At 49.2% G+C, this 20738-nt stretch overlaps 6 protein-coding genes across 6 annotated transcripts; 3 read left to right on the forward strand and 3 right to left on the reverse strand.

The window, feature by feature from the left end:
* Position 1: 1 nt before the first annotated feature.
* On the reverse strand, positions 2-2475 carry EJ05DRAFT_456622 (uncharacterized protein). The gene is made up of 2 exons (XM_033742497.1): positions 2389-2475; positions 2-2334 (listed from the first exon to the last, which is right to left on the reverse strand). The coding sequence occupies exons 1-2, from the start codon at positions 2462-2464 to the stop codon at positions 44-46; spliced, it is 2367 nt and encodes a 788-aa protein (XP_033596921.1). The 5' UTR covers positions 2465-2475; the 3' UTR covers positions 2-43.
* A 965-nt stretch (positions 2476-3440) lies between these two features.
* EJ05DRAFT_142570 (trimeric LpxA-like protein) lies at positions 3441-4942 on the forward strand. Its single transcript, XM_033739247.1, has 2 exons — positions 3441-3516; positions 3601-4942. The coding sequence occupies exon 2, from the start codon at positions 3750-3752 to the stop codon at positions 4557-4559; it is 810 nt and encodes a 269-aa protein (XP_033596922.1). The 5' UTR covers positions 3441-3516; positions 3601-3749; the 3' UTR covers positions 4560-4942.
* A 1386-nt stretch (positions 4943-6328) lies between these two features.
* Positions 6329-7534, forward strand: EJ05DRAFT_513951 (Ferritin/ribonucleotide reductase). Its single transcript, XM_033748485.1, has 2 exons — positions 6329-6571; positions 6631-7534. Exons 1-2 carry the CDS (start codon positions 6454-6456, stop codon positions 7413-7415), a joined length of 903 nt encoding a protein of 300 aa, XP_033596923.1. The 5' UTR covers positions 6329-6453; the 3' UTR covers positions 7416-7534.
* A 1826-nt stretch (positions 7535-9360) lies between these two features.
* On the reverse strand, positions 9361-11937 carry EJ05DRAFT_456629 (putative glutamine-dependent NAD(+) synthetase). Its single transcript, XM_033742498.1, has 2 exons — positions 11297-11937; positions 9361-11247 (listed from the first exon to the last, which is right to left on the reverse strand). The coding sequence occupies exons 1-2, from the start codon at positions 11667-11669 to the stop codon at positions 9494-9496; spliced, it is 2127 nt and encodes a 708-aa protein (XP_033596924.1). The 5' UTR covers positions 11670-11937; the 3' UTR covers positions 9361-9493.
* A 1155-nt stretch (positions 11938-13092) lies between these two features.
* On the forward strand, positions 13093-15491 carry EJ05DRAFT_541073 (uncharacterized protein; the record flags this gene model as incomplete). The annotated part of the gene is made up of 8 exons (XM_033749640.1): positions 13093-13379; positions 13440-13596; positions 13695-14260; positions 14346-14381; positions 14450-14619; positions 14682-14989; positions 15060-15237; positions 15379-15491. The coding sequence occupies 8 exons, from the start codon at positions 13093-13095 to the stop codon at positions 15489-15491; spliced, it is 1815 nt and encodes a 604-aa protein (XP_033596925.1).
* Positions 15492-15630: 139 nt separating this feature from the next.
* Positions 15631-19368, reverse strand: EJ05DRAFT_142624 (uncharacterized protein). Its single transcript, XM_033739248.1, has 4 exons — positions 18452-19368; positions 16726-18380; positions 16596-16676; positions 15631-16539 (listed from the first exon to the last, which is right to left on the reverse strand). Exons 1-4 carry the CDS (start codon positions 18933-18935, stop codon positions 15856-15858), a joined length of 2904 nt encoding a protein of 967 aa, XP_033596926.1. The 5' UTR covers positions 18936-19368; the 3' UTR covers positions 15631-15855.
* Positions 19369-20738: the final 1370 nt, after the last annotated feature.

Genomic DNA, 20738 nt, shown 5'->3' on the forward strand with positions numbered 1-20738 from the left:
AGAGTGTTTTTCTCATTATTGTCACTCTGGCTGGGCAGCTATCCTACCCTTCAGCTGCAACTTCAGCTTCGGGAGTCGGTTCAATGACGTGCTTTCTCTTCCCTTTCCTACCAACAACACGCTGATCCCGCGGATCAAAGCCCCCATTTCCCCATAGAGCCCATTCGGGCGTTGGCTGCCCAATATAATCCTCGGGACCAAACTTTCCCTTACTCTCTACCAGTTCAAAGAACCTCTTGTAGTCGATCGTCGTACACCATTGGCCGGCCCTCCTGAATCGTTCACTAGCTAGCAACACACAACAGCTATGCGCATGCTCTGCGGCGATGCCATAGCCGAGACCACGTCGTTCAAGTTCCGCGCTCAGCGCGGTGACGAAGTCAGTAACCTCAGAGTAGAAGGGTACATTCTGCATAGTGAGACCAGCCGATGAAGATGCAGAGGTTCCGCAGTAGGTGACTCCCTTGATTTCCACGAAGCCAGGGAGAGCGCGTTCCACAAGATCAGCGTAGCCAGCGACTTCCTCGTCAACGTTGAAGCCCTTGACAAGTGTGAGTCGGAACACCGTTCTTTGCTCATGTCTGCGAGCACGCAGAATATCGAGGCATGCTAGGAACCGCTCCCAGAAATCGCGGTGAAGGGGACGATCGATACGTCGGAGTGACTCGCGGTTAGACGCATCGATAGAAACGTATAATTGTGTGACAGGAACAAGTGCTGCGAGTTGTTCTGGATGTTGGGCGTTACAGACCAGAAAAGTCGAGATGCGGTGCGAATGAAGAATGGCAAGGAGCTCATTGATGTGAGGGTAGAATATGGGTTCGCCGACAAGACTCAGCGCGCAATGCCTGATGCGCATTGCTTCAGCGAAACGCTCGGCTCTCACCCCTGGCACACCTTTCATCATCTTGATCTTCTTGTAATGTGCTGTGGTGATGCCATCGAAGATCATGTCTGGCGGGTCAGTTACCCAGCGCCATGTTGTTCCAACCGGATTCGTTCCGTGGCGCCAACAAAAGACACACTTGTTACTGCAGGAAAGTGAAGGTGTGGCCTCCATACACAGATGTGACTGTATTCCATAGAAAGAGTATTTGTAACACGACCCGCGGCCACGAAGCGCAGATTTGGTCCAACGACAGATCTTTACACCAGAATGGGATCCAATAATAGAATAACCTTGCTTGGTGAGAGAGGCGTACGTTGGAGAAGTTTTGGGAACCATCTCTTTGATTGTTGCGGTGAGCGCGCTTTTACGCGGCTTAGATGGCTTGTAGGTAGTGAAATCGATGGCAATTGGGCCAGTATCGGTCTCTTCTGTTTTCTGAACCAGTTTTCCCAGGTCCTCAAGATCGTCTAATCTTGTACTAGGCTTCGTTTTCCTTGCTTTCGGTTGCACAGCTACTTCAGTCTCCGCAAGTGCCTCGTCATCCTCATAGATCTCATCTTCATCCTCACTTTCAACAGGGTCTCCACTACCAGGAACCCCTTCTCCAAGACCATTCCCAGCACAGATCTCGCCCAAGGCGTCCTGGACTCCCATCCGCCATTCTTCTAGTCGAGCTATGGCATCAGACTTGATATCTCCAAGACCAAGTGGGTATGCGCGCTTTCGACCTGTCAATTTTGCCAACCATTTGTCCACCTCCTTGGCTTGATAGCAGAATCCCTCCTCTTCCGAAGGCCAGTCTTCCTTGTCACCGAACCCGAAGACGGCATATCCCAGGAGTCCAGATAGAGGGGCAGTGTCTATGCGAAAGTCGTGGTGGGTTTCTCGTAGGTGTTCGGTAAAGTTGCTCAGGATTGTGTCTATGTCGTAGCTGGGGATAAGGATGAGATAGAAATATTTAACAGCAGGATCGTCTTTCGGTGCTGTGATGAAGTAATCATCTAGTTCTACATATGAGATGTCTAGTACTCGAGGCTCTAGAGGCGTATAATCCGACTCCGAATGCTTGATCCATGAGTCTAGCTCCTCCGTCAATTTCTTAGCTGCAACCTCTGTGGTGCCTGACAAGGAGCTGAAGAAGACAAGTGGTTGTACTTTCTGAGTCGTATGGTCAAACGTGTCAAGCGATAATTTGGCACGACTCTGAGGCTTCTGTCCGACTATCTTTCGAGGTCCAATTTTCTGTGCGACTATCTTCTGTTCCAGTGAAATTTTGTTCTGTATGACCGAGGCTATGCTTTGTTCTGGTCGCTCTTTGAGATTTGAGGCGCCGCGAGGTTCGTCATACCAACGATATCTTGAAGTAAATAGAATAATTAAACCACAAAATACTGATACTATGGCGAGTACGGGTATGCGATATAAATGCCAGGACACTAGTAATTCTGTGCGCGAGCGTCAATCGTGAACATATCTGCGGTGGAAGCAAGACATCTCACCTCTGGGTAGCGCTTTGAGCGCTTTGAGAATCGTATGAAACAGTCCATCTGGCGTATCTGTCAAGATCGAAGACATGTTGTGTGATTGTTCGCAGCACATTGCATTGAGAGGGCGAAAACATTATGCAATGTGATTGTGGGGGTGGGTCCGCAGATACGGAGCAGTTACGGAGCAGTCACCGCACTTTCACCTGAGCAGTTCAATCTTTCCCTTTGCAAGTTCATCGCTTCAAGTATCCTATGAATCTGTACATACAGAGAACTCGATACCAAACTATCCTCGGCGGGCATCTGAATCGAAATTATGATATGTACCCAAGAGATTCGGATTATATTATGTAATCATATTTTATTGGCTCCTTGTACTTGTAAACAGCAGTCTAGACCAGTGCTTCGTCGTCGGTCCCGTGGAGCTGTCTGGCATTATATCTATCACCAGCTCATGCTGTTCCTTCACGCTAAGCGTGCCAAAATTGATCCCCCAACAGCGCAAAACGCACTCGTTTCCTCTACGCTGGCTGACTCCGAAATTAGGTACATGACAGGAGAGAATACGTTTTCTTCTGCCAGTTCTTCTACCCTGTTCATTCCTGTTCACGGAGCATGATTCCCTAACTTCATCACAGCATCCTTGCCCGGCGCATACCATTCTCTGTCGCCTCCACTGTGTCTAATATTCGACGTTGAATTATGCCGCACTCGGTTCACACAACGAATGAACTGGGAACAAAGGGCGCGACACTGTGTGCTGTTACACGAGTAACAGGCGCATATACTTGTATTCCTGGCGGGAACATATAAGTACTGATATCCGAAATCCAGTCATGCAGGAATGTCATGAATGTGAGAAACACACTTAGACTTGGCAGTATATATCAGGTTGATCTGAGGCTGACTGGTTCCCTAGGGCAGGCATTCAAGGATTTGATTTGCTCACGCACAGAGACTGTGGCGGACTCATGCTTGGGAAGTCAGCATCGTGGCTGTAGTGTAGTTGTCTTCGATGAGAACAAAAGATCCATCCATGCTTTTGTCTGCGCTACAGGTATACGGAAGCATGAACAAGGCTACAACGGTGATACCAACCAGTGAGACTTACCCAGCCGGTATCAGAATTCAAGATTTCATGTGGGACAGACCTTTTCAAAGGCTCAAGAATGCACATAGTGGAGCATATATGCTCTGCCATATTTATCCTAACAGTATATATAGAAGGGGATTGAACTCATCAAATGAACAGTCGCTATTGCACCCCCTTTCATCGACGATCAGTTTCAAACTTCTCATCTGTCAAATCAACTTCATCACTTCGGCTCTCTCCAGTACGCCATCTTCGTTCGATCTGAGCCCGTCCAAACAGCATGTCGACCACCTCCGAACAATACGGTACGTCCCGCCGAGAATGGCTTGTGACGAATATCAAGGACAACACTTACCGTTTACCGGTAAATGAGGATGCGCCAGAAGGGAGACCATTGCCCCTTGGTGTTCGACAAAAACACGCAACGGATCTCTTCTGTCAAAGATGGTTGGGAGATATGTCCGACAAAGCTATCTGGGACAATTTCGCGAAGTGCAATAAAGCTTTAGAGGCTCAGGCTTTAGCGAATCTGCAGTTCAGAGACATTGTCGAAGCGGTGCAAAAAGCCGACGAACAAAAGAACGAGAAATACGGGAAACCATTGGCTCAAGTGACCGACCCGAATTTTCAGATCGAGCCCGAGTTCGAGGCATACTTCCTCACGAATGTCCGTATCGGCAAAGACACTATAATCGGAAGGAAGTGTAAATTCTACGACAACCCGTTGCAAGACTTCACTATCGGGAATAATTGCACTATCGGTGCTGAAACTATCATCCACGCCACTACTTACCAAGGTGATGGAACTTACGTGGCCGGGTGCATCGACATTGGGGATCGAGTCTCCATTGGTACTGATTGTAGTCTATGGCCGGACCTCAAGATTGGAAGCTGGTCGACTATTGGCGAGCAAGTCTTCATTGGGCAGGACGTCTCCATTGGCCAGGGGGTCTACATTGGCGATAAAGTGATCGTCAGGAAGAATGTCAATATCAAGAGCGATGCGAGGATTGGCAATGGACTTACCATTGGTGCCGGTAACACGGTCTCTGGAGTCATCAAAGAGAATGTGCCAGCGGTCAAGGAATAAGTACGCCACGCTGAGCCGTCAGACCAAGCAAAAAAAGAATCCCAGATCAATGGGGTTCTTTTCGATCTATCGTGGCTATCTTGCAAATGCGTCAAATTAATGTGGCTACTTTGTATGCCATTCCTTCCAGACCGGTGCTGGTTTCCTTCTGTGATGCCTTGAGTCACTCATTTATCACTCATTTACACAGTATTGTCTGCCCAAGTGCACCCAGCTAGTCCTTGCAAATAATGAAAACCTTGCGTGCATCTTTGGGGGAGTTCTTCGATGTCGATGAAGGTGATGTGATCGCTCTGCTTTTGCCGTTGACTTTGGTCGAGATCACATATTCCTAGAGAGATCTGTTGGTCTTTGGAGAACAGGTTTGTTTGTAGATTCGTGTTTTAGGAGACTGGAAGAGGATTGCACCTAGAGGTATGTGCGTCAATATTCTCACTCACAAGCTGGAGCCATTTGCTCCAAGGTGCACGAGGCGGTAAAACTCATTCCTACCACAGCTTTCCGTTATTTGCATTGGAGTCTCAGCTTTGTAGCTCAGTTCAGGAAATGCTTGACTGCGGATGCTCTGACACCACACCAGAAAGCATACCTGATGGTTCCGGGGTATACGTTTAGCTCTTTCTAATCGGCTCAAAATCCCTTGGTCGCGATTTCGGGGATGGACTTGCGATATATGGCGTGTAGCGATAGTCAACAGTGCAGGAGGGCGTCATCCACGACAATACAAAAGTATGACGTCATATCGACCATCAAATGAGCTCGAACAATGACCTTTTGGAGGGAGGCGAAGTTTGGAGCCAAAAAGAAACCGTTTACAGTGCTTACAGCAAACTTTTGCTTTGTTGATGTGCATCCGCCGGAGATTCATGGAAGCGAAGAAGCGCCTTTTTTCACACATCGGAACATCCTCTCGTACAAAACTTCCGCATGCGATACTCGACCCCGCAAAATATGCAACAAGTCCTGGACGTTGTTGTCATTCAGAAGTTCCCTGGCATGGCATGAAGTCGCAAGATACACAGCAACGGTCCCGGTCCCAAAGCTGCTTACCCATGGACCTTATTGTACTTAGGTTCAAGTAGAGCATTTGCATCCACATCAACATCACATTTGCGTTCCAAGAGGCTTGTAAGCCAGCAAGTCTGCAAGAACAAGGCAACGCGAACAAACATTCGTTCTACACGTGTAGTTTGGGGCTCGAAAAAGTAAATTGAGTAGAAGGGTGATGGTCGGCAAAATAAGAAGGCTGCACGCTACCGACCGGAAGCGCCTTTATCCTGTTGATCTACCGGACCCATTTCCAGTAGTAAATAGCGCCGCGACCAATCACTACACGTGTTTCAATACACGAAGAGTCTAATATTCCTGGAAGGCGGGAGGCGATGCACGCACGGATGGGGCTACTTCCGGCCAGTGGCAGTCTGGATTTTCCCCTATCCTTGGCTTGGGCCAAAAGCATCATGCTCATCACCACGAGGCTTTTCTAAGAGTTATTACCAATTGCGTCTTAGCCCCAAGCATTGGCTACGCCCACTGGTACACAGCAGCATACATCAATCCTGGATGCATACGGCTGGACTGCTTTCCGGTGCGATCCTGCCCGTGCCATACCTACTAGACTATACCACAACAAGCAGAATGAGCACCGGCGTTGCAGTAATCCGATTGAATTTGAGTAGAATGAGCTTGTCACTTTGGATTACCGTACCTGGTCCAAGCCGTAATGGATAGGCGTGCCATTATAGCCAATGTCCCGTTCGTGTCAAGATCGTATATAAACACTGACTGCCCGCCCGTACCGTTCAGTTTCCCATCCTCAACTCAAGTCATCCAAGATCACTCCACTGTCTGTCGTTTAAGGTCACTTACTACCATCTCTAATACTTAATTCAAAATGAAGACTGCATTCGCCATCATCGCCGCTGCGGCTCTCACTGCTGCCAGCCCAGTCAAGCGTGCTGCCATCACTGACGCTGACATCCTCAACTACGCCTTGACTCTGGAGCACCTTGGTAAGTCGATCATTGAATCACACGAAAGAAATGTTGAATCTATGCTAACAATCACTTAGAGGACACCTTCTACCGCGAGGGTCTTCAGAAGTACACCGAGGCTGACTTCGCTGCCGCCGGTTTCGACTCCACCTTCTACACCAACCTCAAGGAGGTCTCCTACGATGAGGCTACTCACGTCTCCTTCCTGACCAGCGCCCTGTCCGCCGCTGGTGCCAGCCCCGTTGCTGCCTGCACATACAACTTTGGCTACGACAGCGTTGAGACCTTCGTTGCCACTGCTGGTGTCCTTGAGGGTGTTGGTGTTTCCGCCTACCTCGGTGCCGCCGCCTCCATCGTCGACAAGACTTACCTTACCGCTGCTGGGTCTGTCTTGACTGTCGAGTCTCGTCACTCCTCCTACCTTCGCGCTGCTCAAGATCAGAGCCCCTTCCCCCAGGCGTTCGATGCTCCTCTCACCTTCAACGAGGTCTACACCCTGGCAGCTCCCTTCATCGTCTCCTGCCCAGAGAGCAACGCCCCTCTCCCAGTCAAGGCCTTCCCCATGCTCGCTCTCAGCAGCACGGACGCCCTGAAGACTGGCAGCACCGTCGAGTTCACTGCCTCAGGCTACTCAGTCACCGGCGATGTTCCTCTCTACGCTGCATGGATTGCCGTCACTGGCCCAACTTTCGCCCCCGTCACTGTCGGATCTGACGGCAAGACCTTCTCTACCACCGTCCCAGAGGGCTTCCACGGCCAAAGCTACCTCGTCCTCACCACCTGCTCTGACAAGGTCACCGACGACACCACCACCGCTGGTCCTCTCCTCGTCGAGATCACCGGCACCCAGGGCTCCCCGTAGATGATTCGTCATACGCGGCAGTGGACAGTTGATGGAGTGGCAAAGAACTTACTAACTCGAATCTGATACCCTTCTTCCCCTCGTCGCGCCAGCATACATCACCAGCATTGTTGGGCGTTCAAGTGGAATGGAATTGCAAAGCTGTAGCGGCAGTACATTTTGGATTGTTATGCACCTGCAGTCACGCAAATATTACAACGGATTGAGATCTGTATTTACTTAATCATAATGCAAAATAACTGATCAAACAAATCGTGTACAGTCAAACTTTTGCGTGAATTATTATTAACTTGTTATGTTCATGACGCGATGTGTTCGCAATAATGATGCATCACCCGTGGACATTGAATAAGTGGAACAAGAGCCTTCTAGTCCACGGATTTCATTGCCAAGGAAGACCTGCACCGGCTTGTATGCATCACATTCGAACGACAACTGAAAACGACAATGCCCGCGCTCACAAACCCAAATCCTACGGTTCACACCTATAGCTAACAAGGTCCTAGAGCCCCTGGCTCCCAACTCTACAGCTCCACCAATCAGCACACCCAGCTGCGAACGGCCTTACTAAGCCAATAATACACCGCGAGGGGCCCCCAAACTCCTATTTGCCCAGTCTGACTTGCACACTATCGATTGTGCGTCTAACCCGCATCGGTCCACCAAACACCCGTCCAACGCCCAAGCACCAAGCGTCAACGATTGCATCACCACCCCCTTGCCTTCTTGTCCCATAGCCCACAGCATCGCCATTCCATCACGTTATCAATTCCAGCCCGAATCCATTTACAAACAGATACCCAGTAATGAACGTCTATGATCCTTGATATAATGAGATCCTCCAGTACGCCCTCAAACATGAACGAGGCTCGATATGGAGAAACCCGCATCGCAAACTACCGGGGAGATTGGATTAGATAACCAACGCGGGCTAGCCCGTCATGATTGCGGCTGCTAATTACTCCATGAGGCGTACAGCTTTGGGGGGAAATGAGATGATGATGCCCTTCAAATCTCACTACTGTACCATCGACACTAATAAACCAATTGCGACAGCTACGCCTCCGTAGCATAGCGCAAAATGCCTCAACATGGGACTGCCATACATCATTGCCACCGACAGAAGATCAGAAAGTGGTCGAGAATTGCCATATGGCCTGACGTCTTCCATTATCATAGCCATAGATGCTCAGGAGTCTGGGCAGCTCTGGGTGCATGGGGCAAACCGTACTTTTGAACGTGTTTTGCGGGGTTAGCCTTGCTTGAGCACCGGTTTTGTTTGTGGACTGTTGTGACTGTTGTGATTGGGGCAAAGGAGGGGAACGGGGGGGCAAAAAGGTTAAGTTCTGCGGATGCGTGGGCTGCCGGACTCGTGGGAGATTTCCAGAGATTCTCAAGACCGCAAAGCCATATAGTGGCGAATTCTGGGGCTTGTTCGATGTTGTTTTGTAAGGCGTTTCATGGGAATCTTATCTGATAGGATTTCTATGTTTGACCAGGTCGAAAATTGTAAACAAACACGTCCTTAGAAAACGGCATCGACAGTCTTTGGTGCGCAAGATTCAACACGCACGCTCATACATAGACATACATAGACACATAAGGGGCAGAAACCCTGTGACAAGTATTCTCCGCACGGCAATTCAGACTCCGTAATGTGGATACTCATCTCGACAGTGGAGGATCTCTGCCGCCCAGACTCGTAGAGCGGAACTATTGGGAGATTAGATTGATAAGATTGATCTCGTTTTCTAGGCATGCTGGGCACCAGAGATGATGACTCGGTGATGAGGAGCATATGTTGGAGGCGTGAGCTAAAAGTATTTGTGATGGTAATACGCTTGCGCAGTCCAGCGGAGCCTAGTTTGGTAGTTTCCTAGTCAGGTACCGAGTAATTAGGTCGATCATCTTCGCAGGCACGTGCTTTGAATCTCAAGTTTCATTTGGGAAACGTGCTATCAGGAGATCAGTAGATCGCGATATCTGGTCAAAGACGCTTAGCTAGGTACGGTGACCGTTCCTATTCTATTTTTCTTTTACCGCATGTAATTGTATACTCTACTAAGTTCTATCAATACTCACTGCTTCTGGAGCTTCTCCAGCTTCTCAAGTACCTCATCGATCTTTTTGTAGCTCCAACTTTCATAGAATGCAGGATACAGGAACGGTCGTAGATCGAATCGGTTGTCGTCTGGGCTGTAAGCTTCTGCGTGATATGCCGGTGTCATGGTCGTCATCTTGTGTCTATTGATGGCATAAAAATGATAGAAACGCTTCACCTTCACGGCAATCTCACGCGGAGTCATCTCGTCTTTCCAATCATGAAGAAGGCGCTGGAAACAACCATACGGACCAAGCTTGTACTGCTTCCGCATGATACCGAATGTACTGAGTTCGGAATATGTCAGCCCCATGTCGGCTTCGTCGGACTGCACATAGTCTGCCGTAATCGGTTCGAGTTCGGCTGTTGGTACTGCATCGAGGAACTCATCGAGGATTGGAAGGTCGAACTCAGAGGAGGCCCAAGCGATGAACCGCTTGAGATCATTCTTACTGACCGAGCCGATAGGGTTGATGTCCGCTGACGAGCAATCGTACTTTGTCAGATATCCACGGAGACACTCGTCGACATTAGCACTGCCTAGCACGAGCAAGCCGCCTCCGCCTTTGCGATTTCGTGTGGTTGGAAGCATCTGTGCAAACATATAAGTGGAAACCATACGGCTCCGGGCCTGAATATTCTGCAGAGCTAGATTCTCTGTGTTTGAGCCACCATGGACCTTGAAATTCGGTTCAAAGCCCGTGGCATCAGCTAACAAGGATTTGAAGGCTCCAAAAGCAGGATCAATGTTCGTATCAATATGATACGCACCGATATTCTTCGCAAGGCGTTCTGCTCTGCTTCGCGTTTCCTGTGAAGATTGCGACTTCATCCCGAGATAGACGGTGTGGAAGATTCTATTGCAGAGCTCCTGAGCGGTCTTGGGCATCCAACCCTCCTTTTCCAGCGCACCAGCAATTCTCTTCACATCACTGATGACTTGCTCGTTTCCTTGCTTGATGTGGTCCATGACTAAACGGCACATCGAAAAGACGATGACTGACGTAGCACAGCTGTCGATTCCGCCACTGAGAGGTACAATGAAGCCGGCAGCCTTTGAGCGTCGGAGATAGTCCCATAACCAACAGGCTGGACCGAGAGCGATCTCTTCCTCTGGCTTATGGTAGAAAATTGGTCGTCCCTGGGACGGGGCGACAGAGAAATCCAGGTTGTCATCGTGGGGAGATAGACTGAATTTGGTCTCGATTCTCTGGTAAGCCGGTGCATGGATTGCTTGCAACCCTCGTGAAGGCGCAAATCTATAGGCGCGCACTTCTTCTAGGTCACAGGTCGCAGTGATGACTTCAACATCGTTCAGTGCAAATTGACTGCCCTGTGCAACGACCTCACCGTTTATCAGAATGAGAGGCGCTCCATCGTAGTACAGACGGTCTCCATCACAACCACGCTGATTCGAGTAGATGTAGATTCCCCCGTTCTTTCTTGTGGCTTCTTGAATAAGTTCTAATCGAATGTTGAGCTTCCTCAGGTTGTGGTGCGACCCTGAGCTGTTGGTGATGACTTCGACGCCGTTCAGGGACATATTTGAGTGTGGGGAGTTCGGTACGAAGAGCTCCTCACATGTTTCCGCTCCGATGCAAGTATCAGGTGTAGATATGACAGCATCTCCAATAGGCACTGTGACAGAACCCTGAATATCTTGTATCATCCTTGGAAGATACAATTGCTCTACATGCTGAGGCCTGGACCAAGGCGTGAAGTATCGCATTTCTACATAAGCATTAGAAAGTCGGACAAGGCACAGCTTCCCACAACATACCACGATAGTTACCATCATTCGCAAGCCATAGCTTCGGTCTTACAAGGAGGATCTTGCCATCTAGAGCCAATACGCGACAGTTGTACCTTATGTTGCGATGCAGAACTGGCATTCCAATATCCAAAAGAATTCCGTTGCAGCTCTCATCGGTGAGAATCTTCTTCAACATCTCCCAGCTGTGTAGAAACACATCCTGCTCTAGAAAGTGGTCAAGTAGACCATAGCCAGTTATTTCCAACTCTGGACCGACGCGCAAAGTTGCCCCAGCAGCTTTCGCTCTTTTGATACTCTCGATGATGCGAGCTACATTGCCCTCGAAGTCCAACGACCACTGATTAAGGGAACATGCCGCAACGGTCACAAGGTGCCCCATCCTATCTGTTGACGGTCAATTTGTATCTGCTACAGAGCAGAGCACCGATTCCAGGAGATGTATAGTGACAGTCTCGGACGCGGGGCAGAGAATATATAAAACTTCAGGAGCTAAGGATCACGAGATACAGATTTTTGCACCACACTGTGAAAGAGCTCGTACGTTTTTGTCCAAGAGATATCATGCGTTGCTCGAGAGCAATAACGCGAAAGCGAATTGCGTGACGCGAGGCTATTAATACCTCGTGTTCCACTGCGAATGCGCGCGGTCATTCTCGTCGACCCTGGAATGCAAGCTTAGCCTTTCGGTTACTATCTTGGCATTCACTTGATGACTAAATACCTCGCTAACCGGATGCGGCACAGAGCCCTGCAGAGGTCTGTCTCTCTTGGCGTTTGTTTACACAAAGTTTTTCGCCCCTTAATTATATAGACACTCTTCTCTCGAGATGGCTTACAGTTTCTAACAGCTTGAGCAATAGAGACAAGTGTTAACCTTCATATGATTCTCAAATTCTAGAACTCTAAAGCTGGCTAACAATATAAGAGAGGTAATTCTTCAAGAAATAGAAGAAAGAAGAAATACTTTTATAAGCTCTACAGAATTTTCTCTAGAATCAACATGGAGTCTCCGTATATTCGTATTTTATCTTTACAGATATACACTAATGTAATTATATATATCTAGGTCGATTTATTTCATCGACAAGTCACTTATTAGTAACTTCAAATCAGGAAATACGCTTGAATTCATGTCAAACAATACAACGTCCAGTATAGAGATTTTGAGCCACGAGGTATGAATCATGCTAGGATGCAACGGCTCTTCTTACATGCTATGGCAGTCTTTCTTGAGTATGATCGATATCTTACATCTTCAACCATAGACTGCTACAAGTCTACCATAGCTCTATTGATCTCAGATTCGATGTTACTCAGCGCATATATGACATAATGACATTCATGTTGGCTCATATTAGAAGACCTTGGGGTTACAGGTAAAGTCCTCTGCAAACTCGCTAAAATATACCTAAGAATCGGAGAAACGGTCGACTTGTGAATGTTAGACTCAACAGAATACGATCATCACTCAGAGTCATCATATACTGCCATCTGACTCTGACTAGGAAGTCCACCTCCCGACTCAGTCTCAATCCTTGCTGTGCAAGCACTCACTCACTTGATGAGTGGGTGAGTCTTTATGATAGTCGCGTCTCTTTGGAGGAAAACGCGACTCACTCAGTTCACTTTGACGCGACCGCGTTGCGCGCGTCTTATAACAAAGTCATGTACTTCCACTTCCGCAATCGCTTCATCTTCTTCCCCTCACTCTCCTTCTCACACCCGTTCTGCGTCTTCAAGACGCGTCCTGTCCTTTCCAATATACTTGTACTACCACGTCCGACCTCGAACCTTCAAGGAAGATGACTGTTGTATGGGAAGACGCCGGCACCGCTGGACGTTATCGAGTCCAGATCATGGTCCCGCAGCGCTCCAACAGCCTTTCAAACCAAGTGTCAGAACTGAGCCTGAAGCGACGAAGGCACGTCTCTCCGGATGTCGTCATATATGAGTCTCCCCAGACAGACCCCAAGTGGAGAGACGAATATACCCAGTTCGGCGGCCTCGACGATGTAGATCTTCCTCGACGGAAGCTTCTTTTCATGCCGGGTGATGACCTTCACAGTCTCACCAATGCGAAGCCGCGAAGGTACGGAACCAGACAACTAGCATGACTGGCCTTATTATCTTGCTAAGAGTGTGTACCTAGGTGGACTTACAAAGAGCGCGTTTACCTTTGTGTCATGTACCGATACTTTGCCAACGACTTCGACGATATCACACTTGTTTTCAATAAGTGCTTCAAAAGCGTGGTCGAGCGCCGCGTGCTAAAGTCTCAGTACATTAGTGAGCTTCGTTGGTACGGTGTGAGTATCAGCATACTTCCCCCATCCCAGCTCAACCCACTTCCACTCCATAATCTACGTCTGCAGTATTAGAGGCATTTTCTTAACAGCTTCTTTAGTATGACCGTGCGTGGGTACAAGTCAACAGGGACACCGCATTCGCAAACATAGGCGAGAAATGGGAGGCCGTGATCGAAGAGCTCGAAGCCTGCGCGGCAATGTGCTCTGTCGAACTTGTGCCGCGGAGCATCGACCCGCCGGATCTGTTCGCGAAGGAAGCAAAGCCTAGGTCTCCCGGGACTATCAAGCGCCTTAGACAGCTCAAGAAGCTGAGCAAAGTACCCATCAGTCTCAGCGATGATGAGGAAGAAGACGGATATGACGAATCGACCCATTCTCCAACCTCGGACGCGTCACTACTGGTAGTAACGCCCTCTACACTTCCATCGTCACAAGCAAGTCAAAGCCCCGAGTCACCGCTCTCATCTCCTGCAGACAGCGTAGCAAGCCCCTTCCAGCATCTCGACAGACCAAGATTCACATTCCGATGCGACCACGCTACATCTGGCACAATCCGAGACGCACGCGGTCTGATCGGAGGAGAGTTCGATACCTGGCCGAACCTTGAGCGTAAGACGTGGCCCACCGCAGACGACATCTGCCTACAAGACCAAGTAATCCGACAGTAAGTCCCCTCCCAACACAGCCAAGCAGATATATCTTTCTTTGGGGAAGGAATTGAGATTTGGGCTGATTTATAATGACAAAAGTATCTGGCGCTCGGACAGTAGCCGTCCTTACTCTACGTGAGTCTCTCCCCTGTTCCGTTTAGGTTACTGTTCCTCTGACTTACTTACTTAACTCATGTTGACAGACTCGTTTCGACGTCCACAAGCTTGCTGGAGCTGTTTCGCCGCGCCGTGCCGAATATAGAGACCGCCACTATCAGTGTGATTGAATACGCAAAAATCGCAAACCACACCTATCACGCTGAAAGCCTTATTCGTCGCTTGAAGCCAACAGGCAATTTCATTGGCATGCACTGTACGTTGAACTCGTCAATCTGTGCACGAGCTCGAGACAGCAAACTGACAGTTGCATAAAAGACAAGGGCACGTGCGAATACCTAACATACAGCTATATCCCCAACGGCGCCATCGTACACGAGTTCAAGTTCGCAGACCTGCAAAACCGCCTCGTACACGCTGGCTACGGCGCCGCTATCCTCGAGCGTGTTGTTGGCAAACATGTATCCACGGTCAAAAGACAGATGTTCGAGAGTCCTATCCCGGCTGATAATCGCGGTGCCGGCCTGATCGGGATCATCGCGTCGTTCTTTGGCGTGACTGCGGATTCAGATTCGGATTACGTCCAATTGATCGTTGTGCTACTGATGGACGCCCTAGTCATCGAGGTGAGCTCTTTCTCTCAATGCTTCTGGTCTACACTCACACACATACAAGCAAGACACTGACGTTCATTAGTTTGCAATTGAGCCTACCGAGGTAGAAATCGACAGTATTGTACAACACTTTGTCAGCGAATTACTCCGGCAGCCTGATGGCAACTTTGCACCTCTGGATGATTCCCACTTCCATACGCTCAAATCCGGCTTCATACTAGGCTTAGTCCAGGGACACCAGAAGTTGAAAATTGAGAAACGTAAGTTGGACCGTGCTGAAAGTTCATACCGGCGACGATGAATTGGGGGCTGAACTGCCTCAAGACAACACACTTTCGTACTGGAATGACATATGTCGAATTTGTAGAGATTGCACTGATGATGGTTGCGCGGTGTATTAGACATACAGGTTGAGCACACGATCTGCATGTGTAATTGTACTTCTGATGAAAGTTTGCTTGCAATCACCAGCACCGGTGATTACAGGCGTAGCGGCTTCATCAAGCTCGCCTAGAAACTCGCGATAGCACTTCTTCATCCTCGCGAATCATCTCAGTTTGTTTCCAGGCTCCAGATGATAATTATGCAAAGCGCACGCCAAAAAGATGGTTGGGCGCATCAAAGCAAAACCCCGCAAATACTTGTTACACAGAAAGAATTATATGCATAGCCCAATAATGATAGAGATTTCACCTTGTCCATATTGTCCCTGCCATGAACGGCGAAATAGAGACTTCATAAAATGCGCACAGTCAACAGAGAATATGGCTCGTGAAGCCATGCGTACGAACCCTAACGCCGATGTAGATGCAGGGAGCAGGAACGCCAAATTGTGCGCGAATATGGATGATGAACAAAGATTATGTAAAGTATAATTGTCATTGACCGCTTACAACGGGCAGATGTCTGTTTTGCTCGCAGCTGTCGTGCTCAGATCCATTCGTCGTAGTTGGTGGCGTTGCAAGCTGCGTAGGACTTTGCATCAAGGTGTCTAATGGAGAAGCTTTCATGCAGTTCGCAAGATCGCTCGAGCTGGCCATAGGGTCGCTGATGTGGCCAGGGTGGTATGCTACAGTTTCAATGACATCAGCACCATTTTCAGTCGGCGTCGAATCCTCAGTAGGTGGTGGAGGAGGCGGTGATGGCGTGTCAACTTTCGATCGTTTTGGCGATATGATATCATTGTGAGCGGTGATTTCTTCTGGAGTGTTGTCGGCAGGTCTCTTCCTCTTGAGGCCTGGTGATCCAGATCTTACAGACCCAGACGGGGTATCGTTGATGTCGTCGAGCTCGACATCTTTGCCGTCATGGTCTAATGCTGCGAAAGGCGAGGGCGCTGCAGGGATGTCATGAGGTTTCGTTGAATTGGATTTCGTTTCATCATTCTGTTTTGGCGCTTTTCGTTTGGATCGCTCCTCTTCTCGCCGCGCATGTTTTGTAGCAGCCTTCTCGAAGAACTGTGCAATGTGTTTGCGCACTAGCTTGACTTGGGTATCATCCAAATGGTGAGGGTCGGACACTCGTTTGTGCTTGAAGTCAGATTTCGTCATAGATTCGCTGATCTGTAGTCACGAAGTGTTAAGAGGCAAATTTGGAGGTTACAGTCGAGAAAGCTCACCTCTTTACCGTAACGCTTCAGATCATCGCGGGGAAGTTTCTGCTTGTATTTGTCGATATAATGCTTGATATGTGGATGCAGCTAAATACGGCTTGAGCTTTAGTTTCATAGTCTTGTTCCCTAGACTCACAGTATTTTTATATATTTTCATCTGCTTTTCTTCAGGTAAACTCCTCCATTTCTCTTTTCCGTCTTTTCTCGGTGTGGCGTTGGACGGTGTGGCAGACGTAGACAAAGGTTTATCTTTCGGTGTGGAGTTTGCAGTGATGCCATCGATGATGTCCTGGAGCTTTTGCTGGTGTAATCTCTCCTGAGATATAGGTGGGGGTGGTGCTTGCGGCTGTGTTGCTGCGGTCGTCGGTCTCGTCCATTGTGTTTCGCCTCCGCCTTGGGTATAATAGTACGTACGGCCACCGCGCGGGTCTATAGCCGAAAGCCAACCAGGCGGGAGAGGTAGTGTGGGTGGAGGAGGTCGCCTGAAAGTGGAAGCCCTTGGACCTGTTGGAGCAGCAAAGTTTCTCTGTGGCAGTGAAGATTTAGGCCCAGATGGAACACCAACAGGTACAGATGGTCCTTTCGGTCCTTTGGGCGGCTCCGGCGAGCGTGACCTGGAGCGCGACCTACCCCTACCATTAGTCCTGCGGTCGAGTCTTTCCACCTTGACTGGTGCCGCGTTCGGATCTCTCTTCACTCGCGGGATCCTGTAAGCAACTTCTAGTTTGCTCCAAATATCGAGTAATGCCAGCGCCCTAGTCTTGACCCTCTCATCCTCGTTGGTGGCAAGCTTCTCAACGGTCTCCTCAATTTTGGCATCTTGAATCTTGTTCCTAGTGATGCGCGGTAAGGAGTCCAGAACGTCCAGAACCTGCAAGATGACATTTGAATCTTCCATCCACTGTATAAGGGTTGCCTTCATAATTTGGTACCCGTGCATCTTGACGACCCGGCTCAGAATTCGCTCATCCTCGACTCGTTGCAAACGACCCAGAAGCTTAACAGCGATCCATTTCTCCTTGCACTGTCTGAGCGAGGCCATGACTTTGGTGACACCGCTTTCTTCCAATAATTTCGGTTGTACATTGTTGACATATTCCTCATCCGCTTCGCCAAGTTTCTTCTTCCTGGGTCGTTTCGAAGTGGCCTCGTCCCAATCCTCGCCATCGAGGATACCCAGCGCTTCAATTGTGATATTGGAAAGCTTGGGCGCATCGTCGGTCTGAGTCTTGCCTCCTATGAAACCAGAGCAGTTGGGTTCACCACAGTAGCACGGCTGAGGGTCCGCACCATATCGGTCTACATTATAATTGAAGACCAATTCTTCGCCTGCTCTGATCTTGCGTTCGGCGAATATGCCCATGCGTAGCTTATCTCCAATCACCCATTTGTCGACGTAGCAATTCGGATTGCAAGAATGATTGCAAAATCTGCCCAAGTTTCCTCTCTTTGTTGCATCCACAAACTCGCCCCTGCTGAGTGACATGAAGTAGAAGTGCTTGATGCCTTCTTCATCATATTGGCGCATTCGTCGACGAAAATTGCCTTCGTTGATAACTTCTCCAATGTATTCAAAAATGAAATCACCCTCACGTAGGTCGGTATTGGCGCGAAGACCGTAACCTTTCTTTTCAGTCTGAATTACAGACACGTTGGCATACTGCTTGCGCTGAAACCGCTGATTCTGGCAGTCCGTGCCACAGCCGCACTCCCCAAGACACTCCATTTTGGTGGCCCGATTGATGCAGTCGGAATCTTCGCCACAAGCAAAGTTCATTTGCGTTGCCGAATCTGCTCGCAAGGTTAGTCCAATTGAAATGGCATGGTCAGAAAGGTTTTGCAGTGCTTTGCAGCTGACGTACCCCACTCCTCTGGACAGTCGCACTCCAAAGCGTGCTCTGTTTCGCCCAAGTACTTGGGGGTGTAAGTGCAATCTGAGAGGACCAGAAATTTAGAAACGGCTTCTTGTGTCTTATCCGGAAGATCGTTATACAGCGGCGGTGGTCGGGGAACAATCTTTTGCGACGCTGTTCGTGCCAGTCTTGGAATCTTGCCTGGCTCCAACTTGAGTGTAATTTCGCCACCTATGGTTTCCTCCTGTTCCGCCGGAGTGGCCGGGGACTGCAACTCTTTCTCCATCTTGTGTGGTGACAGCGAGGCTGATGCGAATTTGAGAGCAGTCGGAGCGACGTCGCTGTTAGGAGTAGAGGACCGTTGTCGGCCGGCAGGGGACTGAAGATGGCCATCTGTGCGTAGAGGACTAGGAGAACCTTCTTCTTCAATCTTCATCTCGCGCAGCTCGGGTTCTAGTTGCGCTGACTGGCGATCACCGTCATCTTCCGACATATCGTGTGGTTGGGTGAGGGAGCGGGACAGGGAGCTGGCAGACGTGATCGCGACCGTGAATCAAAGGACGCTAAGCGATCCCTTCAGGCAAGACAGAGGACTGGTTATAACTCCACCATGACCTTCTCCAGGCGACAGGCTCCCAGCAGTTAATCCACCTCCTTGTCTCGTTCACGGCTCTATTGTCATGTAAGTCCAATTGCCTGTCTGTGCATGCGAGTGTAGCCTTCGACCGGCAAAACGGGCAGCCTCTGAAAGAAGTGGGCCGGCCCCTATTTTCACGAACAAGAATTTGCGCGCGTATCGTCAAGAAGGCGAAAGATACAAAGGAGTGAAGACGTGTGGGTGGGACTCGGTGTGGGAATTGAAGCGTGCGTCGACATCCAGGCGGAGAAGGTGCTAGCCGATCGTAGTGAAGAGCGGCGCACCGAGAGGTGTTCTTTAGATGTCACGCAGCTGACTGTCTTGACGTCTCGTAAGTCTTCAGCTGCGGCGTATGCGGCTTATCGAGTCGTTTGTTGAAGTCAACAATAAGGAGCGCCGGTTGGAACGCAAAACCAGGCTCTCACGCTGACTTCAGTCCAAGTTCCGACGCTCTCTCGGCAAAGATACGCTAGAGCTACCTCTGGCTCCGGCTGGCAGAGCAGCCTGGGGCCACAACAACATCTCAATTCGACGCCAAACTGTGAGAACTTCAATAGGGAATCTTAGATCCACAAGACATGTGTGGATTGATGACTTCGACGGTGCGAACATCGATAGAGTAGGTATAAAAGCAGTTGCTATGATACAACCGTGAGAGCATCTGGTGATTGGCCGCTTCCTAGCTAAATAGTGGTCACAGCAAATGAAAAGCGAACATTCGCATGCTGTGGCTGCAATTGACCTTGATCAAGACTACGTATCATGAGTATGGGCCGTGGACTGTTTCGAATGGGCGCCCTGCAAATAGGGAGTTCGAAGCTTTGAATCTCACATCTGGAGCCTGCACTCGCCGACCTGTACGATTTGACCGACACCTTTTGGTAGCTCTGGGCTTGATGGAATGGGATGTGGCTATGCGAGTCTTGGTAAATCTACTTGTGATACCCATCAGGTGTAACGACGTACACGCGGTGGCTTCGTTCGCGGCGTACTGCGTGGTTGACAGCAGCCAAGTTGAAACAGCTCAGTAGAAAGGGACTTTCTCGAATGAGTAATACATTCGCGAGGCCATCTCTTTCTGGCATGCAAGTAAAAGCACAGCACAGTTTGATCATGATCTTGTGACCCACTTTGCCATCGAATGTAGGAAGACAGATAGACATCGTCATGTTGATGACATTCCTCAAACTGAACCGGTGAGGACGGCAGGTCTATCTTACCAACCATGGACGGGCGAGTAGGAGCGAGTCCTGCGGTTGTATAATCATGCGCATCGGCTGCTGGGTCATCTAATATGCAGGAAAGCCTGTCGGGTTCAGAGGCTTGAGTTTTCTCTCCCAATGGGGCCTGCCGATTCGTTCTCGTAGCCAATGTATCGTTGAGACAAATTTACATATGAGAAGAAATGCACTCGCCAATGGAGTAAGCAAGCCCACGGCCACTGCCGACTAATGTATATCTAGCACAGGATCAAATTTTTTTCTTTGGAGGTGTTGAACGAATTTGTGCGGAGTGGCGGTCATGCTGAGCGCAATTAATATGCGCATTTGGACGCCGGCTCCATCATCTTGCAAGGATATGCATGCTTCGTTAGGGATCCAAGCACCGAGAAATCCAGCGCGCGGTGAAAATAGTATTACTGTATGATGGAACAGGAGC

The sequence above is a fragment of the Pseudovirgaria hyperparasitica genome, assembly GCF_010093815.1.
Source record: "Pseudovirgaria hyperparasitica strain CBS 121739 unplaced genomic scaffold EJ05scaffold_16, whole genome shotgun sequence".
Lineage (NCBI taxonomy): Eukaryota > Fungi > Ascomycota > Dothideomycetes > Acrospermales > Acrospermaceae > Pseudovirgaria > Pseudovirgaria hyperparasitica.